The sequence below is a fragment of the Marmota marmota genome, unplaced genomic scaffold (assembly GCF_001458135.2).
Source record: "Marmota marmota marmota unplaced genomic scaffold, marMar, whole genome shotgun sequence".
In the NCBI taxonomy this organism is placed as follows: Eukaryota; Metazoa; Chordata; class Mammalia; order Rodentia; family Sciuridae; genus Marmota; species Marmota marmota.
The window spans coordinates 5128179-5147489 of NW_025999880.1; the positions used below are offsets into that span (position 1 = coordinate 5128179).

The 19311-nt window shown below is 39.8% G+C and overlaps 1 protein-coding gene across 3 annotated transcripts; it reads left to right on the forward strand.

The window, feature by feature from the left end:
* The first annotated feature begins 1753 nt into the window (after positions 1–1753).
* On the forward strand, positions 1754–19034 carry Srsf1 (serine and arginine rich splicing factor 1). 3 transcript variants are annotated; one of them, XR_001504583.2, is made up of 5 exons: positions 1758–2099; positions 2516–2700; positions 3070–3242; positions 3442–4125; positions 5049–5559. XR_001504583.2 is itself a non-coding variant. In XM_048788448.1 (4 exons), exons 1-3 carry the CDS (start codon positions 1906–1908, stop codon positions 3306–3308), a joined length of 618 nt encoding a protein of 205 aa, XP_048644405.1. In that variant the 5' UTR covers positions 1754–1905; the 3' UTR covers positions 3309–3310; positions 18244–19034. The 3 variants fall into 3 exon arrangements, 2 of the variants coding, with proteins under 2 accessions (XP_048644405.1, XP_015350916.1); XM_048788448.1 differs by lacking the exons at positions 3442–4125; positions 5049–5559 and adding an exon at positions 18244–19034 and having other exon boundaries at positions 1754–2099; positions 3070–3310; XM_015495430.2 differs by having other exon boundaries at positions 3442–5559.
* Positions 19035–19311: the final 277 nt, after the last annotated feature.

The window sequence follows — 19311 nt, forward strand, 5'->3', positions numbered from 1 at the left end:
AAAAAAAAAAAAAAAAAAAGCTCAGTGACTTGAGTCAAGTGCCCCTGAGTTCAATCCCAGGTACCCCCCACCACCCCCCCCGAAAAAAAAAAAAAAAAAAGGATAGAAAATATATTCTCCTGAAAACATATTTAACTTAAAAGTCACTTTGTATTTTGAATACACTCATGTTCTCTTCTTTACTATTACTTCTGGGATAACAATAGTCAAATTTGCAGTCCATCTCTATAGAGGAAGTCAAAAGATTTTAACAAATCCCCTCCACCCCATTTCCCCTTTCTCCTGATTTCTTCATCAAGTTTTTAACTTTTTGTGTTATCTCTGTAATCTGATTCACATCCTTGGGGAGACTGGCAGTTGTAAGTAAATACCAATATGAAAAAAATCATCTTAAGGCGCAGATCTGTTTTAGTATACTTAAAATTACAGGATTTTATTTTTAATTTAATTAATTATACCAACATTTAAAAATCCCACAATTTCATGCAGGAGGACCTGGGTCCAATCCCCAGCACTGCACGAAACAAACACATAATTTCATATAAAATTCCACATTTCAGACGTTTCTGGAAGAAAGGCAAAGTCCTTATTTCCCTAAGCCAGAATGCAAACAAGATCACAGTTCCGTGCCATGGTAACAGTTCTCAAACATCCATGTTGTTCATTTGACAACTCTTGTATATAAGCTTCCTTCCTTCGTTCCCCACTCTCCCTCCTCCCGTCATATTGGGGCCAGGAGCACTTGGTGTACCACCAAGCTGCACCTTCAGCTCTTTTTTTATTTTTCGACACGGGGTCTCGCTACGTTGCGAGGAAGGCCTCGAACTTAGGATCCTTCTGCATCCCCTTGTATATAAGTTTTAGGGGGAAACCTTTGAAAAAGGAATAAATTTCAGAATTCATTCACACACACAGACACACACACACACACACACCCTTTTCTTTATGTGTTCTTTGAAAAGAGGAAGACAGCAGGCACAACTCACTGGGCAAGCATTCACCAAGCTTCTCTGCGCTAGGCAGAGAAGCAACAGGCAATTAACGAGAAACAATTACCGAGAGAAGCAGGGTCTGGGGTCCTGAAGGGCAGTATGATTAGTTAGTGCCACCAGTGACTAATCAGGGTACGACCCACTGCCACTAGAAACACGGCTGAACTGAGCCATATAAATTCTGAATCGAAGTTGGATCAGCGGTGTATTTTTTTAAGAAATCTAAACTGGACTCTTGTCTAAGTAACCACCACCTATTCGCAGAAAGGGCGGCAAGGTACGGCTCCGATCGGGCTTTTGATGGAATCACTTACAACCCGGCTGCAGGACTAGAAGAAACATCCGAAGACACTCTGGTTTCCGGAGCAACCGCCCGGTCCCTCCCCCTTTGGTCCCGCCCCCGGAGCCTTTCCCGCCAAAGGCCGTTAATGTCGCGAAGCATGGTGGGACGAGATTACAGGCTAGGCTTCACCTAGGACTTTCCGAGAGCAGATTGGCTTTCAAAGAGGACCACTCCTGGGGAAACTGGCTTGCTTGAAGATCCGGCGGGGATTAATTACACCTTTCACGAGGCTTCTGTATTTAATTTTCAACAAACGGCTGCTCATTCCAATAACCAATCACTCCGCAAGCCGGGAACGCGGGGGACTTTTTCCCCTTCGTGCGGAGGGTGACGTTGCGCGTGCGTGAGCGTATCGCCGATACCCGTTACGCTCTTGCGCGTGCGTATTGAGGTCGAATAGCTGCTTCCTCCCGCTTCTCTTCCTCCCTCCCCCCATATCCGTGCGCCGAGCTGATAAAGGCGCCATTTTGGAGGGGCCGCGGGAGACGTGGTGCCGCTGCGGGCTCGTTCTGCCGTGCGCTAGGCTTGGTGGGAAGGCCTATTCTCGAGTCCGCGCTTTTTGTCGCCGCCATGTCGGGAGGTGGTGTGATTCGTGGTCCTGCAGGGAACAACGACTGCCGCATCTACGTGGGTAACTTACCTCCAGACATCCGGACCAAGGACATTGAGGACGTGTTTTACAAATACGGCGCTATCCGCGACATCGATCTCAAGAATCGCCGTGGAGGACCGCCCTTCGCCTTCGTTGAGTTCGAGGACCCGCGGTGAGGCAGCGTGGGGCTTGCAGCCTTGAGGAAATAGGTCGGAGTAGTTGGGGAAAGGCTCCGAGGCCTTAACATAATGGGGAAGGAGGGGCTTTTAGGCTGGGGCGACACGATATCGCCCCTGCAGAAGTCGAGCACGGAGCCGAGTCGGTATGGTGTCCCTGGTGGCTGGGTGCCTTGGACGCCCCCAGAGTTCACGCGCAGGCCCGGAACGGGAAACTGAGGCGCCGAGGACTGTGTAGTGGTCGGGCGCCTAGCGTGTTTCTGGGTGGGGGAGGGGCCGGTCCTATTATGCAGCGCATGTGGGCTCTTCCACGGTGGGTGCGCATGTGCCGGGGTCCTCTCATTCCCCACAGAGTGAGTTTTTTTCCCGCGGGTCTCTTTTCTCATCCTTTTTGCCTTCTGTGATCATGCAGGGACGCGGAAGACGCGGTATATGGTCGCGACGGCTATGATTACGATGGATACCGTCTGCGGGTGGAGTTTCCTCGAAGCGGCCGTGGTACAGGCCGAGGCGGCGGCGGGGGTGGAGGTGGCGGAGCTCCCCGAGGCCGCTATGGCCCCCCATCTAGGCGTTCTGAAAACAGAGTGGTTGTCTCTGGTGAGCTTATGTCACTCTTGTGGGTTGGGAAGGGACAGGAATCACTTAAGATATTTTCTTTGCATGGCCGGTATAACAGTTGCTCGTTGTTCATTCTGGGCCTTAAAATTATTTCGGTTTTTGGGTGAATTTAGTAAATAAAGATTACTGTGGTGGTGATTTGCCCAAATTAGGTTGCGGTTCTAGAATATGAAGATCCTTTACAAATAAATTTGGACTCTGGATCTCAGAATCTTACCAGCTCTTTACCTGGAATCACTTAAGTACAATCATTAAGCATTTTTAAGTAATCTTTGTTCTAATATATGTTATAAGTTTTAACGTAAAACTTAGGGTAATTGGTTTTAAGGGGAAAAATCGTTTTTTCAGGACTGCCTCCAAGTGGAAGCTGGCAGGATTTAAAGGATCACATGCGTGAGGCAGGTGATGTATGTTATGCTGATGTTTACCGAGATGGCACTGGTGTCGTGGAGTTTGTACGGAAAGAAGATATGACCTATGCAGTTCGAAAACTGGATAACACTAAGTTTAGATCTCATGAGGTAGGTTATACACTTATTCTTTTATTTGGCCAGATTGGATACAGTGGTCTTAACAGTGGAATTTGAAGGTAAGGATTCAGGCAAAGGCGTCCACCTAAATTACCAGATATCTGGTTTTAGTTACTTTGTATTCATTCAGCATGCCTGAAGATAGGTGAAAGCTTAGATCTTTCAATGGAAAGTTCTGTCTATCCAATAGGGAGAAACTGCCTACATCCGGGTTAAAGTTGATGGGCCCAGAAGTCCAAGTTATGGAAGATCTCGATCTCGAAGCCGTAGTCGTAGCAGAAGCCGTAGCAGAAGCAACAGCAGGAGTCGCAGTTACTCCCCAAGGAGAAGCAGAGGATCACCACGCTATTCTCCCCGTCATAGCAGATCTCGCTCTCGTACATAAAGATGATTGGTGACACTTTTTGTAGCACCCATGTTGTATACAGTTTTCCTTTATTCAGTACAATCTTTTCATTTTTTAATTCAAACTGTTTTGTTCAGAATGGGCTAAAGTGTTGAATTGCATTCTTGTGTAATATCCCCTTGCTCCTAACATCTACATTCCCCTCATGTCTTTGATAAATTGTATTTTAAGTGATGTCATAGACAGGATTGTTTAAATTTAGTTAACTCTCCATGCTCTTCAGACTGTGATACTGTGTAAATGTCTATTCTGCTCTGGTTTGTGTGAACTGGGATGTGGGGGGTGTTTGTGGTTATCTCACCTGGGGAAGTTCTTATGTTTATCTTGCTTTTCATGTGTCTTTCTGTAGACATATCTGAAGAGATGGATTAAGAATGCTTTGGATTAAGGATTGTGGAGCACATTTCAATCATTTTAGGATTGTCAAAAGGAGGATTGAGGAGGATCAGATCAATAATGGAGGCAATGGTATGACTCCAAGTGCTATTGTCACAGATGAAATTGGCAGTATTGACCTTATACTAAAAGGCAAGGGTTAAAAATGATTTTATATATATATATATATATAAAAACTTGCAAACATCTGATGCAGGTATCTTTAGCTACAATTGCTTTGCTCTTTAAACCTTGGCAATTGTGGCAAAATTACATTGCCCATTTTGTAACAATTTATTTTGCTCCCTTCCCCCCCTTTTTTGTTTTAATAGGGACTAATGTGGGAAGAACTGGCTAATTTGTCACAGTGCTTAGTTACAACTGTTAATGTGTGACCTGCTGTTGGTGTACATGTGGGTACAGGGTGTCTTTAATTCCAACAAGATAGAGTATAATATCAATACTGCTAAATCTGCATGTCCTCTGTGTGACTGATAAGAGCGTTGCTATTTCATTTTTTTTAAGACAAAATGAAAGCAAAATATAGAATTCCAATGTATTGGTGTAGATAATCTAGTTGGGAGTACTTTTAAGTCTCACCTTCCCCTTTAAACTAAGATTCATAATTGACTCATGTTTAAGACACTTTAATTTACAAATTAAATTGCAGATGGGAGCGTTAGATTTAGTTTAGTTTAGGTGGGTAACAATATCAGTAAACTTTTCAACTACATAACTTTTTGCAACCACAAAACCTGTAATACGCTGTACAGTAACAAGTGTTGGCATTATCAGTTGAACTGTAAATATAAATGCTTCTTCCAATTAGTCTCTATGATGATTGTTTCTAAAATTTATCTGAACACCATTCAGAAACTTGTTTTGGGGAATTTGATAGTTATTGATGTACATCTGTTAAACTGATGACAGACATAACTCATCATTCCCCAGAAACCTTTTTTGATTACAGTATCTAACATTTTGCCTCCTCTTTTTTGGTTTTGCTGGTTATAAAGGTTTGGATTGGAGAGGGCTCACTGGATCCCAATCCTTGGAGCTGGATCATTGGATTCAAATCATAATGTGGATAGGATAGGGAGGATGAATTACAAGGATTCATGGAGCGGGATCAGATTACCAGGAACATAGGAGTGGATTCGTGCCCCAACCAAACCGCATTCGTGTGGATTTTTTTATTCAACTTAATTGGCTATTCCAAAGGTTTTTTTTTTCCTATTTTTGACGATTGGAGCCCTTAAGATGCACGATGGAATTGTGTTTTGCATTTTTTGGTAAAAGGAGCAAAGCGAGGACCTGGAGATATACGCTGGAGCAATCTCCTTGGAAGGATTCAGCACGAGTAGATGGTAAACATTTAAAGGGGAAAGGGGGGGTTTGTTTAAAATAGTAAATCAGTAAGTCACTTCTAAATTTAAAGAAAACAAAATTGGAGTTGAAGAATAAGTAGGTTCCAATTGGCTATTGCCGTTTTTCTTTGAAAAAAAATAAACATTTTTTAAAAAACTATGCATGGTTGTCCTTTTTCCTCTTCATGTAAGATTTTAACTCTTATCAGTTAATTCTTTAAATTAGTAAGATTCTGACTCTTGTGTTTATGTTAGCCTTTCAAGAACTTTTAATTTACTATCTCAATGGTATTAGCTATCTTAATTTATGTAATAGTCTTAAGGGGACAATAAGGGAGAAATTTATGTAATATGGCAATTGAGGCTATGATCTAGTCTCTAAAAGATGTTTTGCATACTTTGCTAAAGTGGTTTAAAACTTAGATACTGCTTATTTTGGTGACCATTTAGACAACACAGGTTTGTGTAAAATTGCTTGGTTGATAAATATCAGCTTGGAGATAGCCTTTGAGATTCTCAATGAGACTTATCTTAAAATTAATGAGTAGTACATGTTAACTTTTAACACAGTTGTATTAGAACTCAACAAAATGACTTTCCTTTTTGAAATGTGAACAGTGCACTAAAGGATTTAACTGCTAATTTGAGTGAATCTTCACCTGTAAACCCTTCTTGACCATAGTTCTGTAAAGTTTTGGGTTTTTTAAATACTTTTACTAGAAAGAGCCCCTTGATGTTAAAGTTTCAGCTTCCTTGGGTATAGGAAGGGAAGTTTTACTTAAAATTGTTGGTCTTGTGATTTCCTCATAGTTACCAAGAAACCACTCTTTTCTCAGTCCAAAAGAAATAGCTAGATCTTTGAACTTTTTCCTTGGGTGCTAATCATAGTTGCAAGATAAATTAAAAATGATTATTCAGGTGATACAATTTAAAACAGAAAAAGCCAGGCATAATCTTTGTAGTGGAAGAAATGGGCAAAAGAGATTTGTATAAGGTCTCATGTAATTACCTGATTGAAAGGAGTAGATTCAAAATAAGAATTTTACTTGAAAAATATTCCTTGTAGATTCATTACATTAAGTAGTAATGTAGGAATTCAAAATATGAGCCAAAATTGTAGATTTTCTATTTTAACATTCTGAAAAATTATACATGCCATGCTTTTTGAAGTTTTAAGTCTCATGTGCAGAATACTATTAATAGATAAGACTTCTACACTTGTACAAACCTGGTTTCATTTATGTTCACCGAATGTTTGGAAATAGGACCAAAATGGAAATGGCCTTTACTCAAGGTTGTCTATTAAGTTAAATGAGAGGCTGTACTAAAATTTTTAGTAGTTCAACCCGAGATTGAAATGAGATAGAAAGGTGTTCTTTGTTAAATAGGCTTAAGAATGAAGATTTGAGAGGACTTAGTGCATACTATGAAAGGTAGAGGAGCACAGGTTATGTAGTTTAGTGACCAGACAGAAACTAGAAATGTTATTTTTAGTCCTAGGAAATGACCCTCTACCAATATTGGCAATTAGAAGAAAGTCACACCCTCTTGGAACTACAAAGGCTACCTTGAATTTTTCCCTTCTGTGTCCCCTTATAATATTGTAAGGAATCTATAAATAGTTTATTTTCTAACCAAGAAAGCACTTTAAGAAGCAATTACTATTCATAACATCAGATTGAATAACCTACCTTGCTGTTCAGCCCACATCCTACTGGAAACAAAAGGTAAGACCAATTTTCTGATTCCTAATTGTTTGGGATCTGAATTATATTTTGAAAGCTAATATTTTTTAACTTGGTGTTTGGAATGTGAATATTTCCCTCACTTAAAATGTTTTCCCTAAGTTTTATACTTTAAATAAATTTCAAATGTTCATAAATCAACCCATTTTAGTGCTTGAGTTCAATATGATTAATTCTAGAACCTCAACCTTTCTCAGTTTTGTCTAATGTCTTCATTAGGGCTGGTGCTATTTTCAGGTTTCTGTGGTCAAGGTGAATTTCTTATATGTGGCTTTTTGCTTTGTATCTGAAGTTTGTAATTACAAATGAAACAAGTTATATATATGTATGTATACCATAAATAGTATTAAAAGGTCAGAAAGTATTAGACTGAAGTTCTGTTGTAACCATTTTTTGGCTTACCTTATTTTTATCACTGTGAATACAAAGGCAGAAAACAGATTCACAATCTCTTATCCACTATTTTGAAATCTTAACCTGAATAAAAATTTTGTTGATCCAGTAGAATGTAAAAGCTGACAAGAATTGATGCCTGCCTTTTGCACTTAGTGTGACTAAGCATTTTTTCCTGTAGAAATAATTCATGTACTTCGATTAATCATCACGCAGTTGCCAGTCTTTGCCTAGGGCATTATGTAACAGTACATATAATATACCTTTTTACGAAAGTACAGACAGCTAGAACTCATAACATCTGCTCTCAAGTTTGGATAAGGGATTGGAGAACTGTCTTAAAACACAGGTTTAATGCTTCGGTGTATAGTTTGGGGTGTGAGTGAAAATCGGCTTGTTTGGTTCCTTAATTGAGATTTCAGTTTCTCGTTATTTTAGGCTGAAGCAGATAAGAGAAGAAAAGGTATGACCACATTTCTATTCTGTTGCTACAGTAGGCTCACCATTTTATACTATTAAAGGAACTATTCATCCATCCAAAGTACACAGTATAATATATTACTCTGTTGTTTTGAGGTAATTGTTTCTATTTTAATACTTACAAGGTACATTGACATTAATCATTCTGATCCTATGGGAAAGGTTAAGATTGGCATGAAGTAGAGATTGTAAGGAAAAATCTGCTTATTGCATGTTGGGATTGTTGAATAAATAGTAAGGTTGGCAAAATTACTATGCTTTAAACATAGACCTAAGAAGTTACAGTATACTTAAACCAGAACTTCTGTGATTGATAACTTTGGACTACTGCTTGTTAGATTTGAAGGCTATACTTGATAACCCTGAGTTGTGTGTGTAGTAATCAAGGGAAAGATCACATAGTATTTTAATAGTAAACAAAATAAATTGAAGTTTTTGTTGTGTAGAAGTGATTTTTTCAGAAATAATTTTAACTTCAGAGGTAGAAATCGCCTCATTTACAACTGTGTGTGTGTGTGTGTGTGTGTGTGTTTGTGTTTATATGTGGTGGTGGTGGTGGTGGTGGTGAGCATTGAACCCAGAGCCACATGCTTGTTACATACCGTGGGCAAGCAGCATAACCACTCAGCAAGCTATAACCAGAACCCAATTTACTTATGTCAGGGATGCTAGAAGAATGGAACCAGGGCCTTGAAAATACTAGGCAAGTGCTCTACCACTGAGCTACACCCCTAGCCTGAAAAGAATTGGGGGGGGGGGCATAACTGGTGGTTGAATTCAAGGGCACTCACCCACTGAGCCACATCACCAGCCCAGTTTTGTATTTTATTTGGAAACAAGATTCTCACCGAGTTGCTTAGTGCCTTGCTGTTGCTGAGGCTGGCTTTGAACTCAACAATCCTCCTGTCTCAGCCTCCCAAGCTTTTGGGCCAATTTACATGTTTTAATTTATTTTTTTTAAAGAGGAGAGAGAATTTTTTAATATTTATTTTTTAGTTTTCAGCGGACACAACATCTTTGTTTTTGTATGTGGTGCTGAAGATGGAACCCGGGCCGCACGCATGCCAGGCGAGCGCGCTACTGCTTGAGCCACATCCCCAGCCCCCAATTTACATTTTAGCAGGTGTTAAACTGGGTTATCAGGGAGAGAAACAAATACCTTTTCATAAGGTTACTGTTATTGTTTTTGGTGCTGGGAATTGAACCCGGGAACACTTGGCAGCAGAGCTATATCCCCAGTTCCTTATTTTGAGACAGGGTCTCACTGTTGTTACTTAGTGTGCCTGCCATAAGGTTATGTTTAAGATAAGCAAAATGGATGAATCCACAAGCTCAGGTGGTTTCATCTGAAATAATTTCAACTTAGAAATAACCTCATTTACAACTGTGTGGGGGTGGTGAGCATTGAACCTTTGTATAAAGGAGATGATAAACACTGGGTTGATTTGAGTTGTCATCACCCAAGTATCAGTTGTTGGCTATGATTAGACCCTATCACCATGATGAGATGTTGGAAATTGAACCTCTGTTGAATACTAAATCCTACCACATAGACTGAAAAGGGATACTAAAGTGTCTAGTAATTTTTTTTTTTTACAATGTTCTGTTCCACACCCCTTTGGAATAAATGATAGAAATTGCTGGGCATGGTGGCACATGCTTGTAATCCCAGTGGCTCAGAGGCTAAGGCAGGAAGGAGGCTTGCAGGTTTTTGAGGGCAATCTCAGCAACTAAGTGAAGCCCTAAGCAGCTGGGCTGTAGATGAAGCTCAGCCATCAAGTGCCCCTGGGTGTCTAAAAGTCACATAGCCACTAGAGGGAGCTATAACAAAAAGCCAGGAAATTATCCCTGTTACTAATCCACACAGCAAGGTGAAGGGAGACCAGCTTCCTTGATCTGGATCAAGATGATTTGGGTAAATTTTGTTATGATCACCTCTGCCTTCCGTATGTTACAATATCCTTTCCCTTTTCAACTTCTGGATCCATTTAGGTTTTGAATAGTACTTACCTTGTAGGTAATTCAACTTGTATAAATCACAAAAATGCCTAGATTCTGGGACTTATTAGAAGATGACATGCATTTGCTTGTTTTTCTGTCTATCTTTAGGTAAGGTATAAAGCGAGGAACATGAACTTGATACAGGAGTAGGTCCCATGCAGAAAAACCTAGGTGTGACGCTGGTCACAGACTAGGAAAAATGAACATGCTTTCAGGGATGTTTATAGTTTTTGTGGTGTGAAGTGACTTTAAGAGTGATCCCCCTGCTCCTTGGGGGTGTGTGTGTGTGCTGGGGATTGAACCCAGGATAATTAGCCACTGAGCTGCATCCCTATCCCTTTTAATTTTTTTATTTAGAGACAGGATCTTGCTAAGTTGCTGAGGCTGGCTATGAACTTCCAATCCTGCTTCCACTTTCTGTGCTGCTGGGATTATAGTCAAGTACCATTGCACCCAGCTCTATTAGGGGCTTTTAATGATAGCTTATCTTAAAATCCTACTTATTTACTACCTACGCCTTGATTAAAAAATCAGTACACACAGTGCCAAAAAGAATTGGAATGATATTGAGAATGAAACAGTTTGGCATTTGTTATTCCCATTATCCCCTGCCCCCAAGTTTATATTGTGGAAATGGAAAGAATAGATTTGCCTTCTGTTTATAAAGTATTGTCACTAAGAATACTATATATTAGTGATTTTTTAAAAGCCCTCTTGATGGGATTTAGTCATTAAGAAGATGCATGTGGGAACACTAGCATTAAAACAATGTTGAGCCTGGGGATATTACAGTTCAGTGGTAGAGCCTAGCATGTATGAGGGCAGTTTGATCCCAGCAGCACACAAAAAAAACATTAAATATTAGAGTTGGGCATAGAGGCACATGCCTATAATCCCAGTTATTTCCAGAGGCTGAGCCAGGAGCACTAGAATGGGCACCCAATGGAGAGTGGCCCTGGGTTCAATCCCTAGTACTGCTGCTGCTGTCAACCCTACTCTCCTGCAAAAATTTTAGTGTTAGAATTGCCTGTTTTGAAGAATATGTCTGCAGTTAGGCAAGTAAATTATTTTCCTATAAGAGAAAGGATGGAATTGACAATTATACAGTAGGAATTTTCCTGCCTATGAGGCTAGCAAGGGAGGCTACAGAAAGAAGTTCATTAGTAGGTGTGTTGCAAATTGGATTTGAGTATCAATCTGAAAAATGTTAGCTCTGTCCCTTTACTAATTTCTGAAAGGTGCTTTGAAGCCACTAATAATCCAAAATTCACTTCATAAAAGAGAAGGGCTAAACATGTTTTAATAATAGGAATAGACTATGGCATTTGTCAAAAGGAAACCTACATCCTTTAAATGGACTAGAGAAGCCTTAGGCTGAATATCTTACATTCTTCGTAGCAGTGGCATGCCTAGAAATTTAAGTTACAAAAAATACTGAAAGTGACATCCACATCTTAAGAATAGAAATGTAAAGTACTGATTAGTAGTACATCAAATATGCTTCAACAACGAAAACCAAAAATGGTTCCTTTGCCCTCTAAAATCAGGCAGTAAACTATAGTGAGGTGACAGTCAATACTACCATTGCAGTTATGACAGGTCAAACTGGAGGTTTTGTTTGCTTGCCAGATGGTTTTTCAGAATTTGCTGTTTGGGTTTGCTTCTCTTCTCCACTAGCATTCTTGTCTGCATACCCAAATTTGTCACTGAAGTATTTTAGTACTGAAGCTAGTATCTGATTTGAGTCTTCATACTGTCTTTGCAGTCTTGACTTTCATAACATTATCACTCCCCTATTATGAATCAATGATGAATTTATATTCTGCCTTTCCAATGTATCACTATTCTTAAATCACATCTTCAGTGGTAAATAATGTACTGATCCTATCTGGTTTTGCTTCTGTGGTCTGGTTATATTTTCAGACCCCCACTTCCCTCCCTTAGCAACATGCCTCTTCAAATCCTAATTGTCCTTAAAGGTTCAGCTCAAATCACATTTCATTCCAGAATCTAAAAAACAAGCTGCTAAAGCTCTTTAACTCTTTTTGTCAGTTTTCACTTTGTCACCTCACAAGTTATAACCACTGACAGTATGTGTTAATTTTTCCTATCACGGAAATTTTTGCAATACTATTTCCCATTGAACCCAATGCAATGCTGATAGTTTAATAATGGTACTCCTAACACAGTGTTATTGAAGTCTGAATTTCACAAAACTAGTGGTTAACAGATTTTTGGAGAAAGTATTTTAATCCTAACATTGGGTTAAATAATTCCTCCTTAGATATGAAGCCAAGATATTCAAATTAATTTATATGCTATCTAAGCCCAGGTATAATTGGAAAAGTAAATGTTGCCCCCAAATGGTCTTGAAAAAAAAAAACACACCTTGATGTATGTTGACTGTTCAGTATATGCATGTCATGAGAATTAATGACATTGTTTCCTATGTTGCTACTTCCTCCTGGGTCTCCTTTTGATGTCATTCTTAAGCTTGATCCTTAAAGAGGAAGCCATAGGTCACTTCTGACTTCAGTGATTTTGCCTTAGAATCCCTGCAGATTTCCCTTTGGGATTGAATCAATTCAGTTCCTTTTTTCTTATCAATAACTTTTAAAGGATTCATTCTTACATTGAGATTTAGAGTGAGCCTGGCATGGGTGGCACATAGCTGTGATCTCAGATATTTAGGAGGCTGAGGCAGAATTGCAAGTTCGAGGTGTTAGCCTCAGCAATTTACAGATACCTGTTCCAAAATATAAAGAGCTCAATGATAGAGGGGCCCTGGGTTCAAGCACCAGTACTGGGGTTGGTAGAGATTTAGAGGGGGGTGGGGGGGAGATGGGCAATATGTTGGTTATTTCAGGACCCTGACCCTGTTTTTTAAGGCTGATAAAGGGCAACTAGCTTAAGTGGTTTTTCTCAAGGCCAGGAGACCCAGCATACGTGTATTTAATTCTATATGCCCCAGATCCCACAGGCAGCCCCATTCTTTAGCACCCTTCTTGATCTTCTTGACCCTTCCACCCTCTCTTGATCAGCCAATGACGTGAGACATTTGTGAACTAATTGCACTCTATTTCTGCTTCACTTTTGTTTATACAGTATGTGACATATGCATGTACTTATATCCCTTTAAAACTACTCTTTAGTTATTACATGTGTATGTCTTGTTTCTCCCAGCTCTATAGCAGAACTTGAGGGCTATAGTTTTTAACTTCCTCACAAGGTGCCCACCCACTATGTCAGTACACAAACCTCAGTAAATGTTTGTGAAGAAATACATTAACAAAGTCTTGAGGCAAGAGTCTGCATACCTAAGATCTGAGAGCTCTTCCAATCAGATTGGGCTTATTCCCACAGTAGTCAACTCAAGGGTTCATGCCCTTGCTACCTTTTCTAATGAAAACATTTGAGGAAAAATGCAAGGCCATGGTACAAATACCTGATGTTAAAATAATGGCTGTTTTGCAAAGTACTTTGACTCATTGTAATCCTTAATTGATATTAACCTCATTTTGTAGTTTGAGGAAACAGCCTCAGAGATGTTAAAAGTAGCAGGCCCACCAGGTGTGGTAGTGCATGCCTAATCCCAGCAATTCGGGAGGCAAGAGGATTGCTAGTTCAAAACCAGCTTCAGCAATTTAGTAAGGCCCCATCTCAAAAAAGGGCTGGGATGTTTCTCAGTGAATACTCATGAGTCAATCCCTGGCAGGCCAAAAACTGGAACTTTTAAGCCAGTCTGCCATTTCTATTCGAAAAGTTCTTCAGGACAAGAATAAGTCTGCCTCAAGTGAATACCACCTGTAATATCTACCTGGTGCCACCAGGGTGTCCCATGGTACTATCTTTGATCTGGGTACTTACTCTTGGAGCTATTTCAGAGCAGTTCTTGAAGAGTGGCCATGGCCTAGAGTCCATCCCCAAGACAAAAAGAAAGCTTGGCTTCCTAGCTTTACAATGTGCAGTACACAGCTAGTTCTTAGCTAAACCCTTGCCCTCTTTTGCTAGTCAGTTTGGGTTTAGCTGAGAACTAGGACAGGTCACACAGTGGCCAGGAATTGGCTACACGCTGAATAACTAGATAGCATCCCTACAAAAGACACTAGCATGCAAAAGAATGGGTGAGTGTCTACAAACAGCATTTGTTTTAATGCCTGAGTTTACACTTAAATTTGTATTATTAAAATAGATCCACAAAGGCAAAATCAGATTGAATTATTACCATTACTAGGAAGGTGAGTTTTATTTGTTCATTTGGTACCAAGATATTAAACCCAGGGGCTCTTAACCACTGGGCCGCCCCTTTTATTTAAGAAGTGCTATTTTTTTTTAATTGAAATAGCAACATTTCCATAATCTGAGATAGTCTATGTATGAACTACTTTTCTGAAGAGAGGAATTTTGGGGATGGGGATATAGCTCAGTTGGTTAAGTGCTGGCCTTGCAAGCTTGAGGCCCTAGGTTCAATCTCCAGCACCACACACACAAAAAAAGCGGGGGTGTTGTTTTAAGATAGTTGAGATTAATTTTGAACTGGAAAGGTAGTCCCTGGGATATCCTGGTTGATTTTGCCCAGTGTTCAATACATTGTTCTATGTTGAGATTCTCGTTGTGACATATGAGTTTGGGGGCTGTGGCTAAACTTTTCTTTTTAGGTGCCATCTTTGTGATATCTCATCTTGTTGGGGGGCGGTGGCACTGGGGATTTAACCCAGGTGTGCTTAGCCGCTGAGTCACATCCTCAGCCCTTATTTTTTTATTTAGAGACAGGGACTTGCTAAATTTCTGTGGCTGGCTTTGAACTAGCAATCCTTCTACCTCAGCCTCCCCTGAGTTTCTGGGATTAGAGGCATGAGCCACCGCACCCAGCTGTGTGATAATCTCTTAAACTGAAGGTTTATCTGGGAGGGTCTTTTAGCCACCAGGACAGACTACATTAGAGTAAACCACATGCATAAGGCCCTGGGTTCAATTCTCAGCACCACTAAAAAAACTAAGAACCGCTGATTTGAGATATTGTACTTAAGGTGCCCCTTTCCCACTCTTCTTCCTCACATGAATTTCTATTCTGAAACTTCAGTACTAGTTTCAGGGGTTTTTTTGTTGTTTTTAATCGCAGTGCTGGAGATTGAACCCAGAGCTTCCAGCATGCTAATAAGCAAAGGCTCTACGGTTGAAACTACACCCCAATTCTTAAGCTATCATATTAATAGTCAAGTTTACCTTTGAATTTTTAGTTCCTCACTGGTGAGAGGACTAATCACACCAGATTGCAGGCTGTAGTACTAACTTGGATTCTTATCCATGTGTTTTTTGTGGATGATCAATGCAATTATCACCACCAAATAAACTTGGGTAAAAAAACAATGGACAGGCTTTCAGTTTGACTAAAATATATCATGTAGGAGACTGTGGACAAGTTCTGATACAAACTACTCTTAAATATCTATAAAGGATTTTTTTTCTTTCCATCTTGTTTATCTGGCTTAACAAATTGGTACAGAAATATCCTTTCATATGTGAGAAATGAGTATTGTGCCTTTCTTAGAATTTATTCCAACCCTCAAAGTGTTTTCTGGACTTGCTTTGTACCTGATGCACAGGAACTGTTCTCACTGGCTTGAGTTGACTACTTGCCTTCTGTTCCCTGAGCATTCATTGCTGAATGAAAGGGGAGAGAAAGTGAAAAGAGAGATGGGGAGAAAGAGGAAGCTGGAGAAATAGAGGAAACAGCTGGAAGCTGAGGAGGGTGTGAGACTCATGTAAGGTCAGTAAAACAAAAAAACAGAGGGCAGGGTCAGGTCCTAGGGGTAGAGAGCTAATTAACTTCTGCAAGCTATTTGATTAAAGCATTGTATACTTTGTTAAAGAGACCAAAGGTACTTCAAAGGAAATTCTGGATTCTTCTCCATCTACCTTAGTAAATTGTTCATTGGGTCAAAATCCATCCTGCCCTCCTGGAATTCTGGTTTTGTTTGTTCAGATCTAATTCTTGCTGCCAGTGCTCGGGCAGGTGATGAAGTATTTGTGGAGAGCAGTAGGTAAACTTGATGCATTTATTATTTATGACTTAAAAAGTAAATGTTGAGTACAGCTTTTGTCCTTAAGTAGGGCTTTTAATAACTAGCTCACCTAGCTTCTTCATGTTTTCTGTGCCTGGACCAGTTGACCAAATGTAGATTTTTAGGCAACTGCTGGTTCAGAGACTCAAGGTCAAGAAAAGAGCTAATTCTCTGTTCTGTAAACGTAGCCAGATCTTAACGCTGTTTTAGCTTGTGTTGCCATCTGTCGGCATTGTTTTCCAGAATGGAACAGTCTTCCTCAAACTTCTGTCTGGCTAGTTGTATGTTGTCATATCAGTGTTTTAGGTCACTGCTGCTCACTTTCTTTACCTAGGGAAACTACTCAACACCTATGTCATTATTCTTGTTCCCTTCTTGTCCCAAGAACAGAGGGACACCCCCTGCGCGCGCGCACACACACACACACACCGACTGAATATCAAATTGACCCAGTAGAGAAGAAACTGATGAGAAATGTTTGTTGGAGTTTGGGTAAAGACTATTCACTAGTTACGATTTTGCCCTGCTCCTGTTCTTTATAAGAACGTTGGAACAGACATGACAGGTGTTTTTTTTGTGTGTGTGTGTGTGCATGAATAACATAGTTTTTCTGATAATGCAGATGGGTGATACAATGCTATTTAGTGCCATATATATGTATAAAATTATTATTTTTAATGTGGGATTCAACCCAGTGGTGCTTAACCACTGACTCAAGTCTCCAGCCTTTTTTTTTTTTTTTTTTAATTTTGAGAGAGGCTCTTTAAATTGCTAAATTAAGGCTGACCTCAAACTTCGCAGTTTTTCTGCCTCAGCCCTCCGAGTCACTAGGATTATAGGCATGCCCAGCTGTATTCCTCTTTTAATTATTTGGGTTATAGGCTATAGCTACTAAGAAAGAGAGTCATCGTCTCCTTACCACCTGTGCATCAGGTACAAAGCAAACCCAGAAGATTTAAGGATTTGGCTTATGTTTTTGACTATTAGCACATTATAACGGAGGCTAAGCTTTGTAGTTTGGTTCAGGCCAACCAAGTTTATGTAGCTGTTTAAATATCAATTGTTTTTCAAGTTTAGCCATTACCCCAGGGCTGGGGCATTTGAGGGCAGTGAGGAACAGGTGTCCAAAGGAGAAATTTGTGTTTTCCAGTTGCATTAAATTTCTTACTTGGTATATTTTTGACTTGTCTTTTTTTTTTTTTTTTTCCCTTGCTTGTGGCCTATGCTGTTTTGCTTGCTCTTTGTTGGATAGTCTGTCATTCAAGAGTTATAAAATAGAAGTTAGGGGCTGGGGATGTGGCTCAAGTGGTAACGCGCTCGCCTGGCATGCGTGCGGCCCGGGTTCGATCCTCAGCACCACATACAAACAAAGATGTTGTGTCCGCCAAAAACTAAAAAAAAAAGTAAATAAATGAATATTAAAATTCTCAAAAAAAAAAAATAAAAAATAAAAAAATAAAATAAAATAGAAGTTAGTATTTTTGCACAAATGCTTTAAGGATGAAACTGATAGGTTTAGCACTGACTTTTGCCAGTCAAGAATAGTTAGTGATAAATGTGTTTCTGTGACTTTGTCTCATTTTTGGAGTTTTGAGTATATGAACTTGTTAGAAACAATAGAGTTTTAGTTTAGAACTTAAAGCCTGGCCTGGCACTGTGGCACAGACCTGTATCTCAGTGACTTGGAAGCAAAAGGCAGGAAGATCATAAGTATATAAGGATCATAAATACTTGTTCTAAACTTTAAGGTATTTTTCTCTGGAAAATATTCCAATGTTAAAATTTTCATCTGACTTTAAAAGTTTGTTAACTTTTCTTTTTAGGGGAAGAGTTTGGGCAACTATCAGGAATTCTGATTTTGTCTTAAGAGATAAAATTAGCCATTTTCCTCAAGAAAAGCGATATTTCTGAATCTCAACTCTTCAGTAATAAGAACTGGACTGTGTTTGCTTGGCCTCTACTTCCTGTTCGTGGGGAAACTCCTCTGCGGAGGTGCTGTGAGAAAGATTGCTAGATTGGGGAGAGGGTTTCTAGATGCCAAGGTAAGAAGTTCAAGGGAGTCTACCGAATTGCCATTAGAAGAATGGTATTTATTAAGTACTAGTTTTCCTAATCCTGAAGATTTGTTTTCACCATACTTGGAAAGACATTAAGCATAAGAGGTCGTGTAGGGGAAAGACATTAAGCATAAGACATCATGTAGGGGAGAAGAACTGAGGAGATACATTACAGACTTTGAAGTTAATGTTAGGGCAGGGAAGAAGCTGTACACTAAATGAAAATGGACATGCAGTAACCAAGGTCAAAGCAAGAACACAAGAGTTTCTACCTTGTTCATTCTTTAGGTTTGCATCTTATTTCCCTCCTTACCTCACATGTATCTTCAAATCTAGGCTTTCTATAAGATACTAATGGACATTTATAGAAGTCACAGAGGCCACTTATAGGAGGCATGTGGACCACTAACTAGAACAGTTGAGCTGAGGAATGTATCGGAAACCATCATTTTCTGTCCCCTCCTGTCTTAGGCTGGTCGGTTCCCTGATGTGTTACCTGATTCTGCCACTGTTGCAAACTGCAGAACTTCTCATTCATCCCCAAGGCCTCCAGGCAGTATCCAATGGGCAATCAGCTCTAAATGGAAACCAGAACAACGTTTTCCAGCCCCTTCATTCTGATGACTGATGGAAGGAACAAAGAGTGGGAGGAGGGATATACTTGCCTAGTGGATGGAAAACAAACAGACCGGCAAATTACTATACCTCTAGTACCATAGAATTCTGCAACCATACTGTTTGTATTATATATGTATTGGGGAAAGTTAGAGATGGTGACCTTCATTAGAAGTGTCTGGAGGGGATAAGAGTCAGTTGGTTTTGAAAGATGTTGAAGCCTTGAAATAATGTGCCCATATGATGAATTTTTAAATTTTAAAACCCTTTATAAAAATACCACTGATAATAGGCTGTGTCCCCTCATTCCCCCACTACAGATCTGGACAAGTGGAGACACTTGTTTAATAATAGCTTGTCTCAGTAGCTACCTTTATGTGAGGAAAGGATAGAAAACGTTCAGGACATCATCATACAGACTCTTCATCTACAAAGTTACAGCAGCAGTGACGCCTACACAGAAGACTTGGAACTGCAGACAGAGGTTGGGGTCACCTCAGTGTAACATCTCTAGACGCTGTCCAACCAAAAGTTCCTTTTTTTTTTTTTTTTTTTT

Excerpts from the sequence above, each read along its gene's own strand:
- Srsf1 (XM_015495430.2), top strand. The coding sequence starts at position 1,906 with ATGTCGGGAGGTGGTGTGATTCGTGGTCCTGCAGGGAACAACGACTGC. Across the intron at positions 2,100-2,515 it reads GTTGAGTTCGAGGACCCGCG|GGACGCGGAAGACGCGGTAT; the intron begins GTGAGGCAGCGT and ends GTGATCATGCAG. Across the intron at positions 3,243-3,441 it reads CTAAGTTTAGATCTCATGAG|GGAGAAACTGCCTACATCCG; the intron begins GTAGGTTATACA and ends TCTATCCAATAG.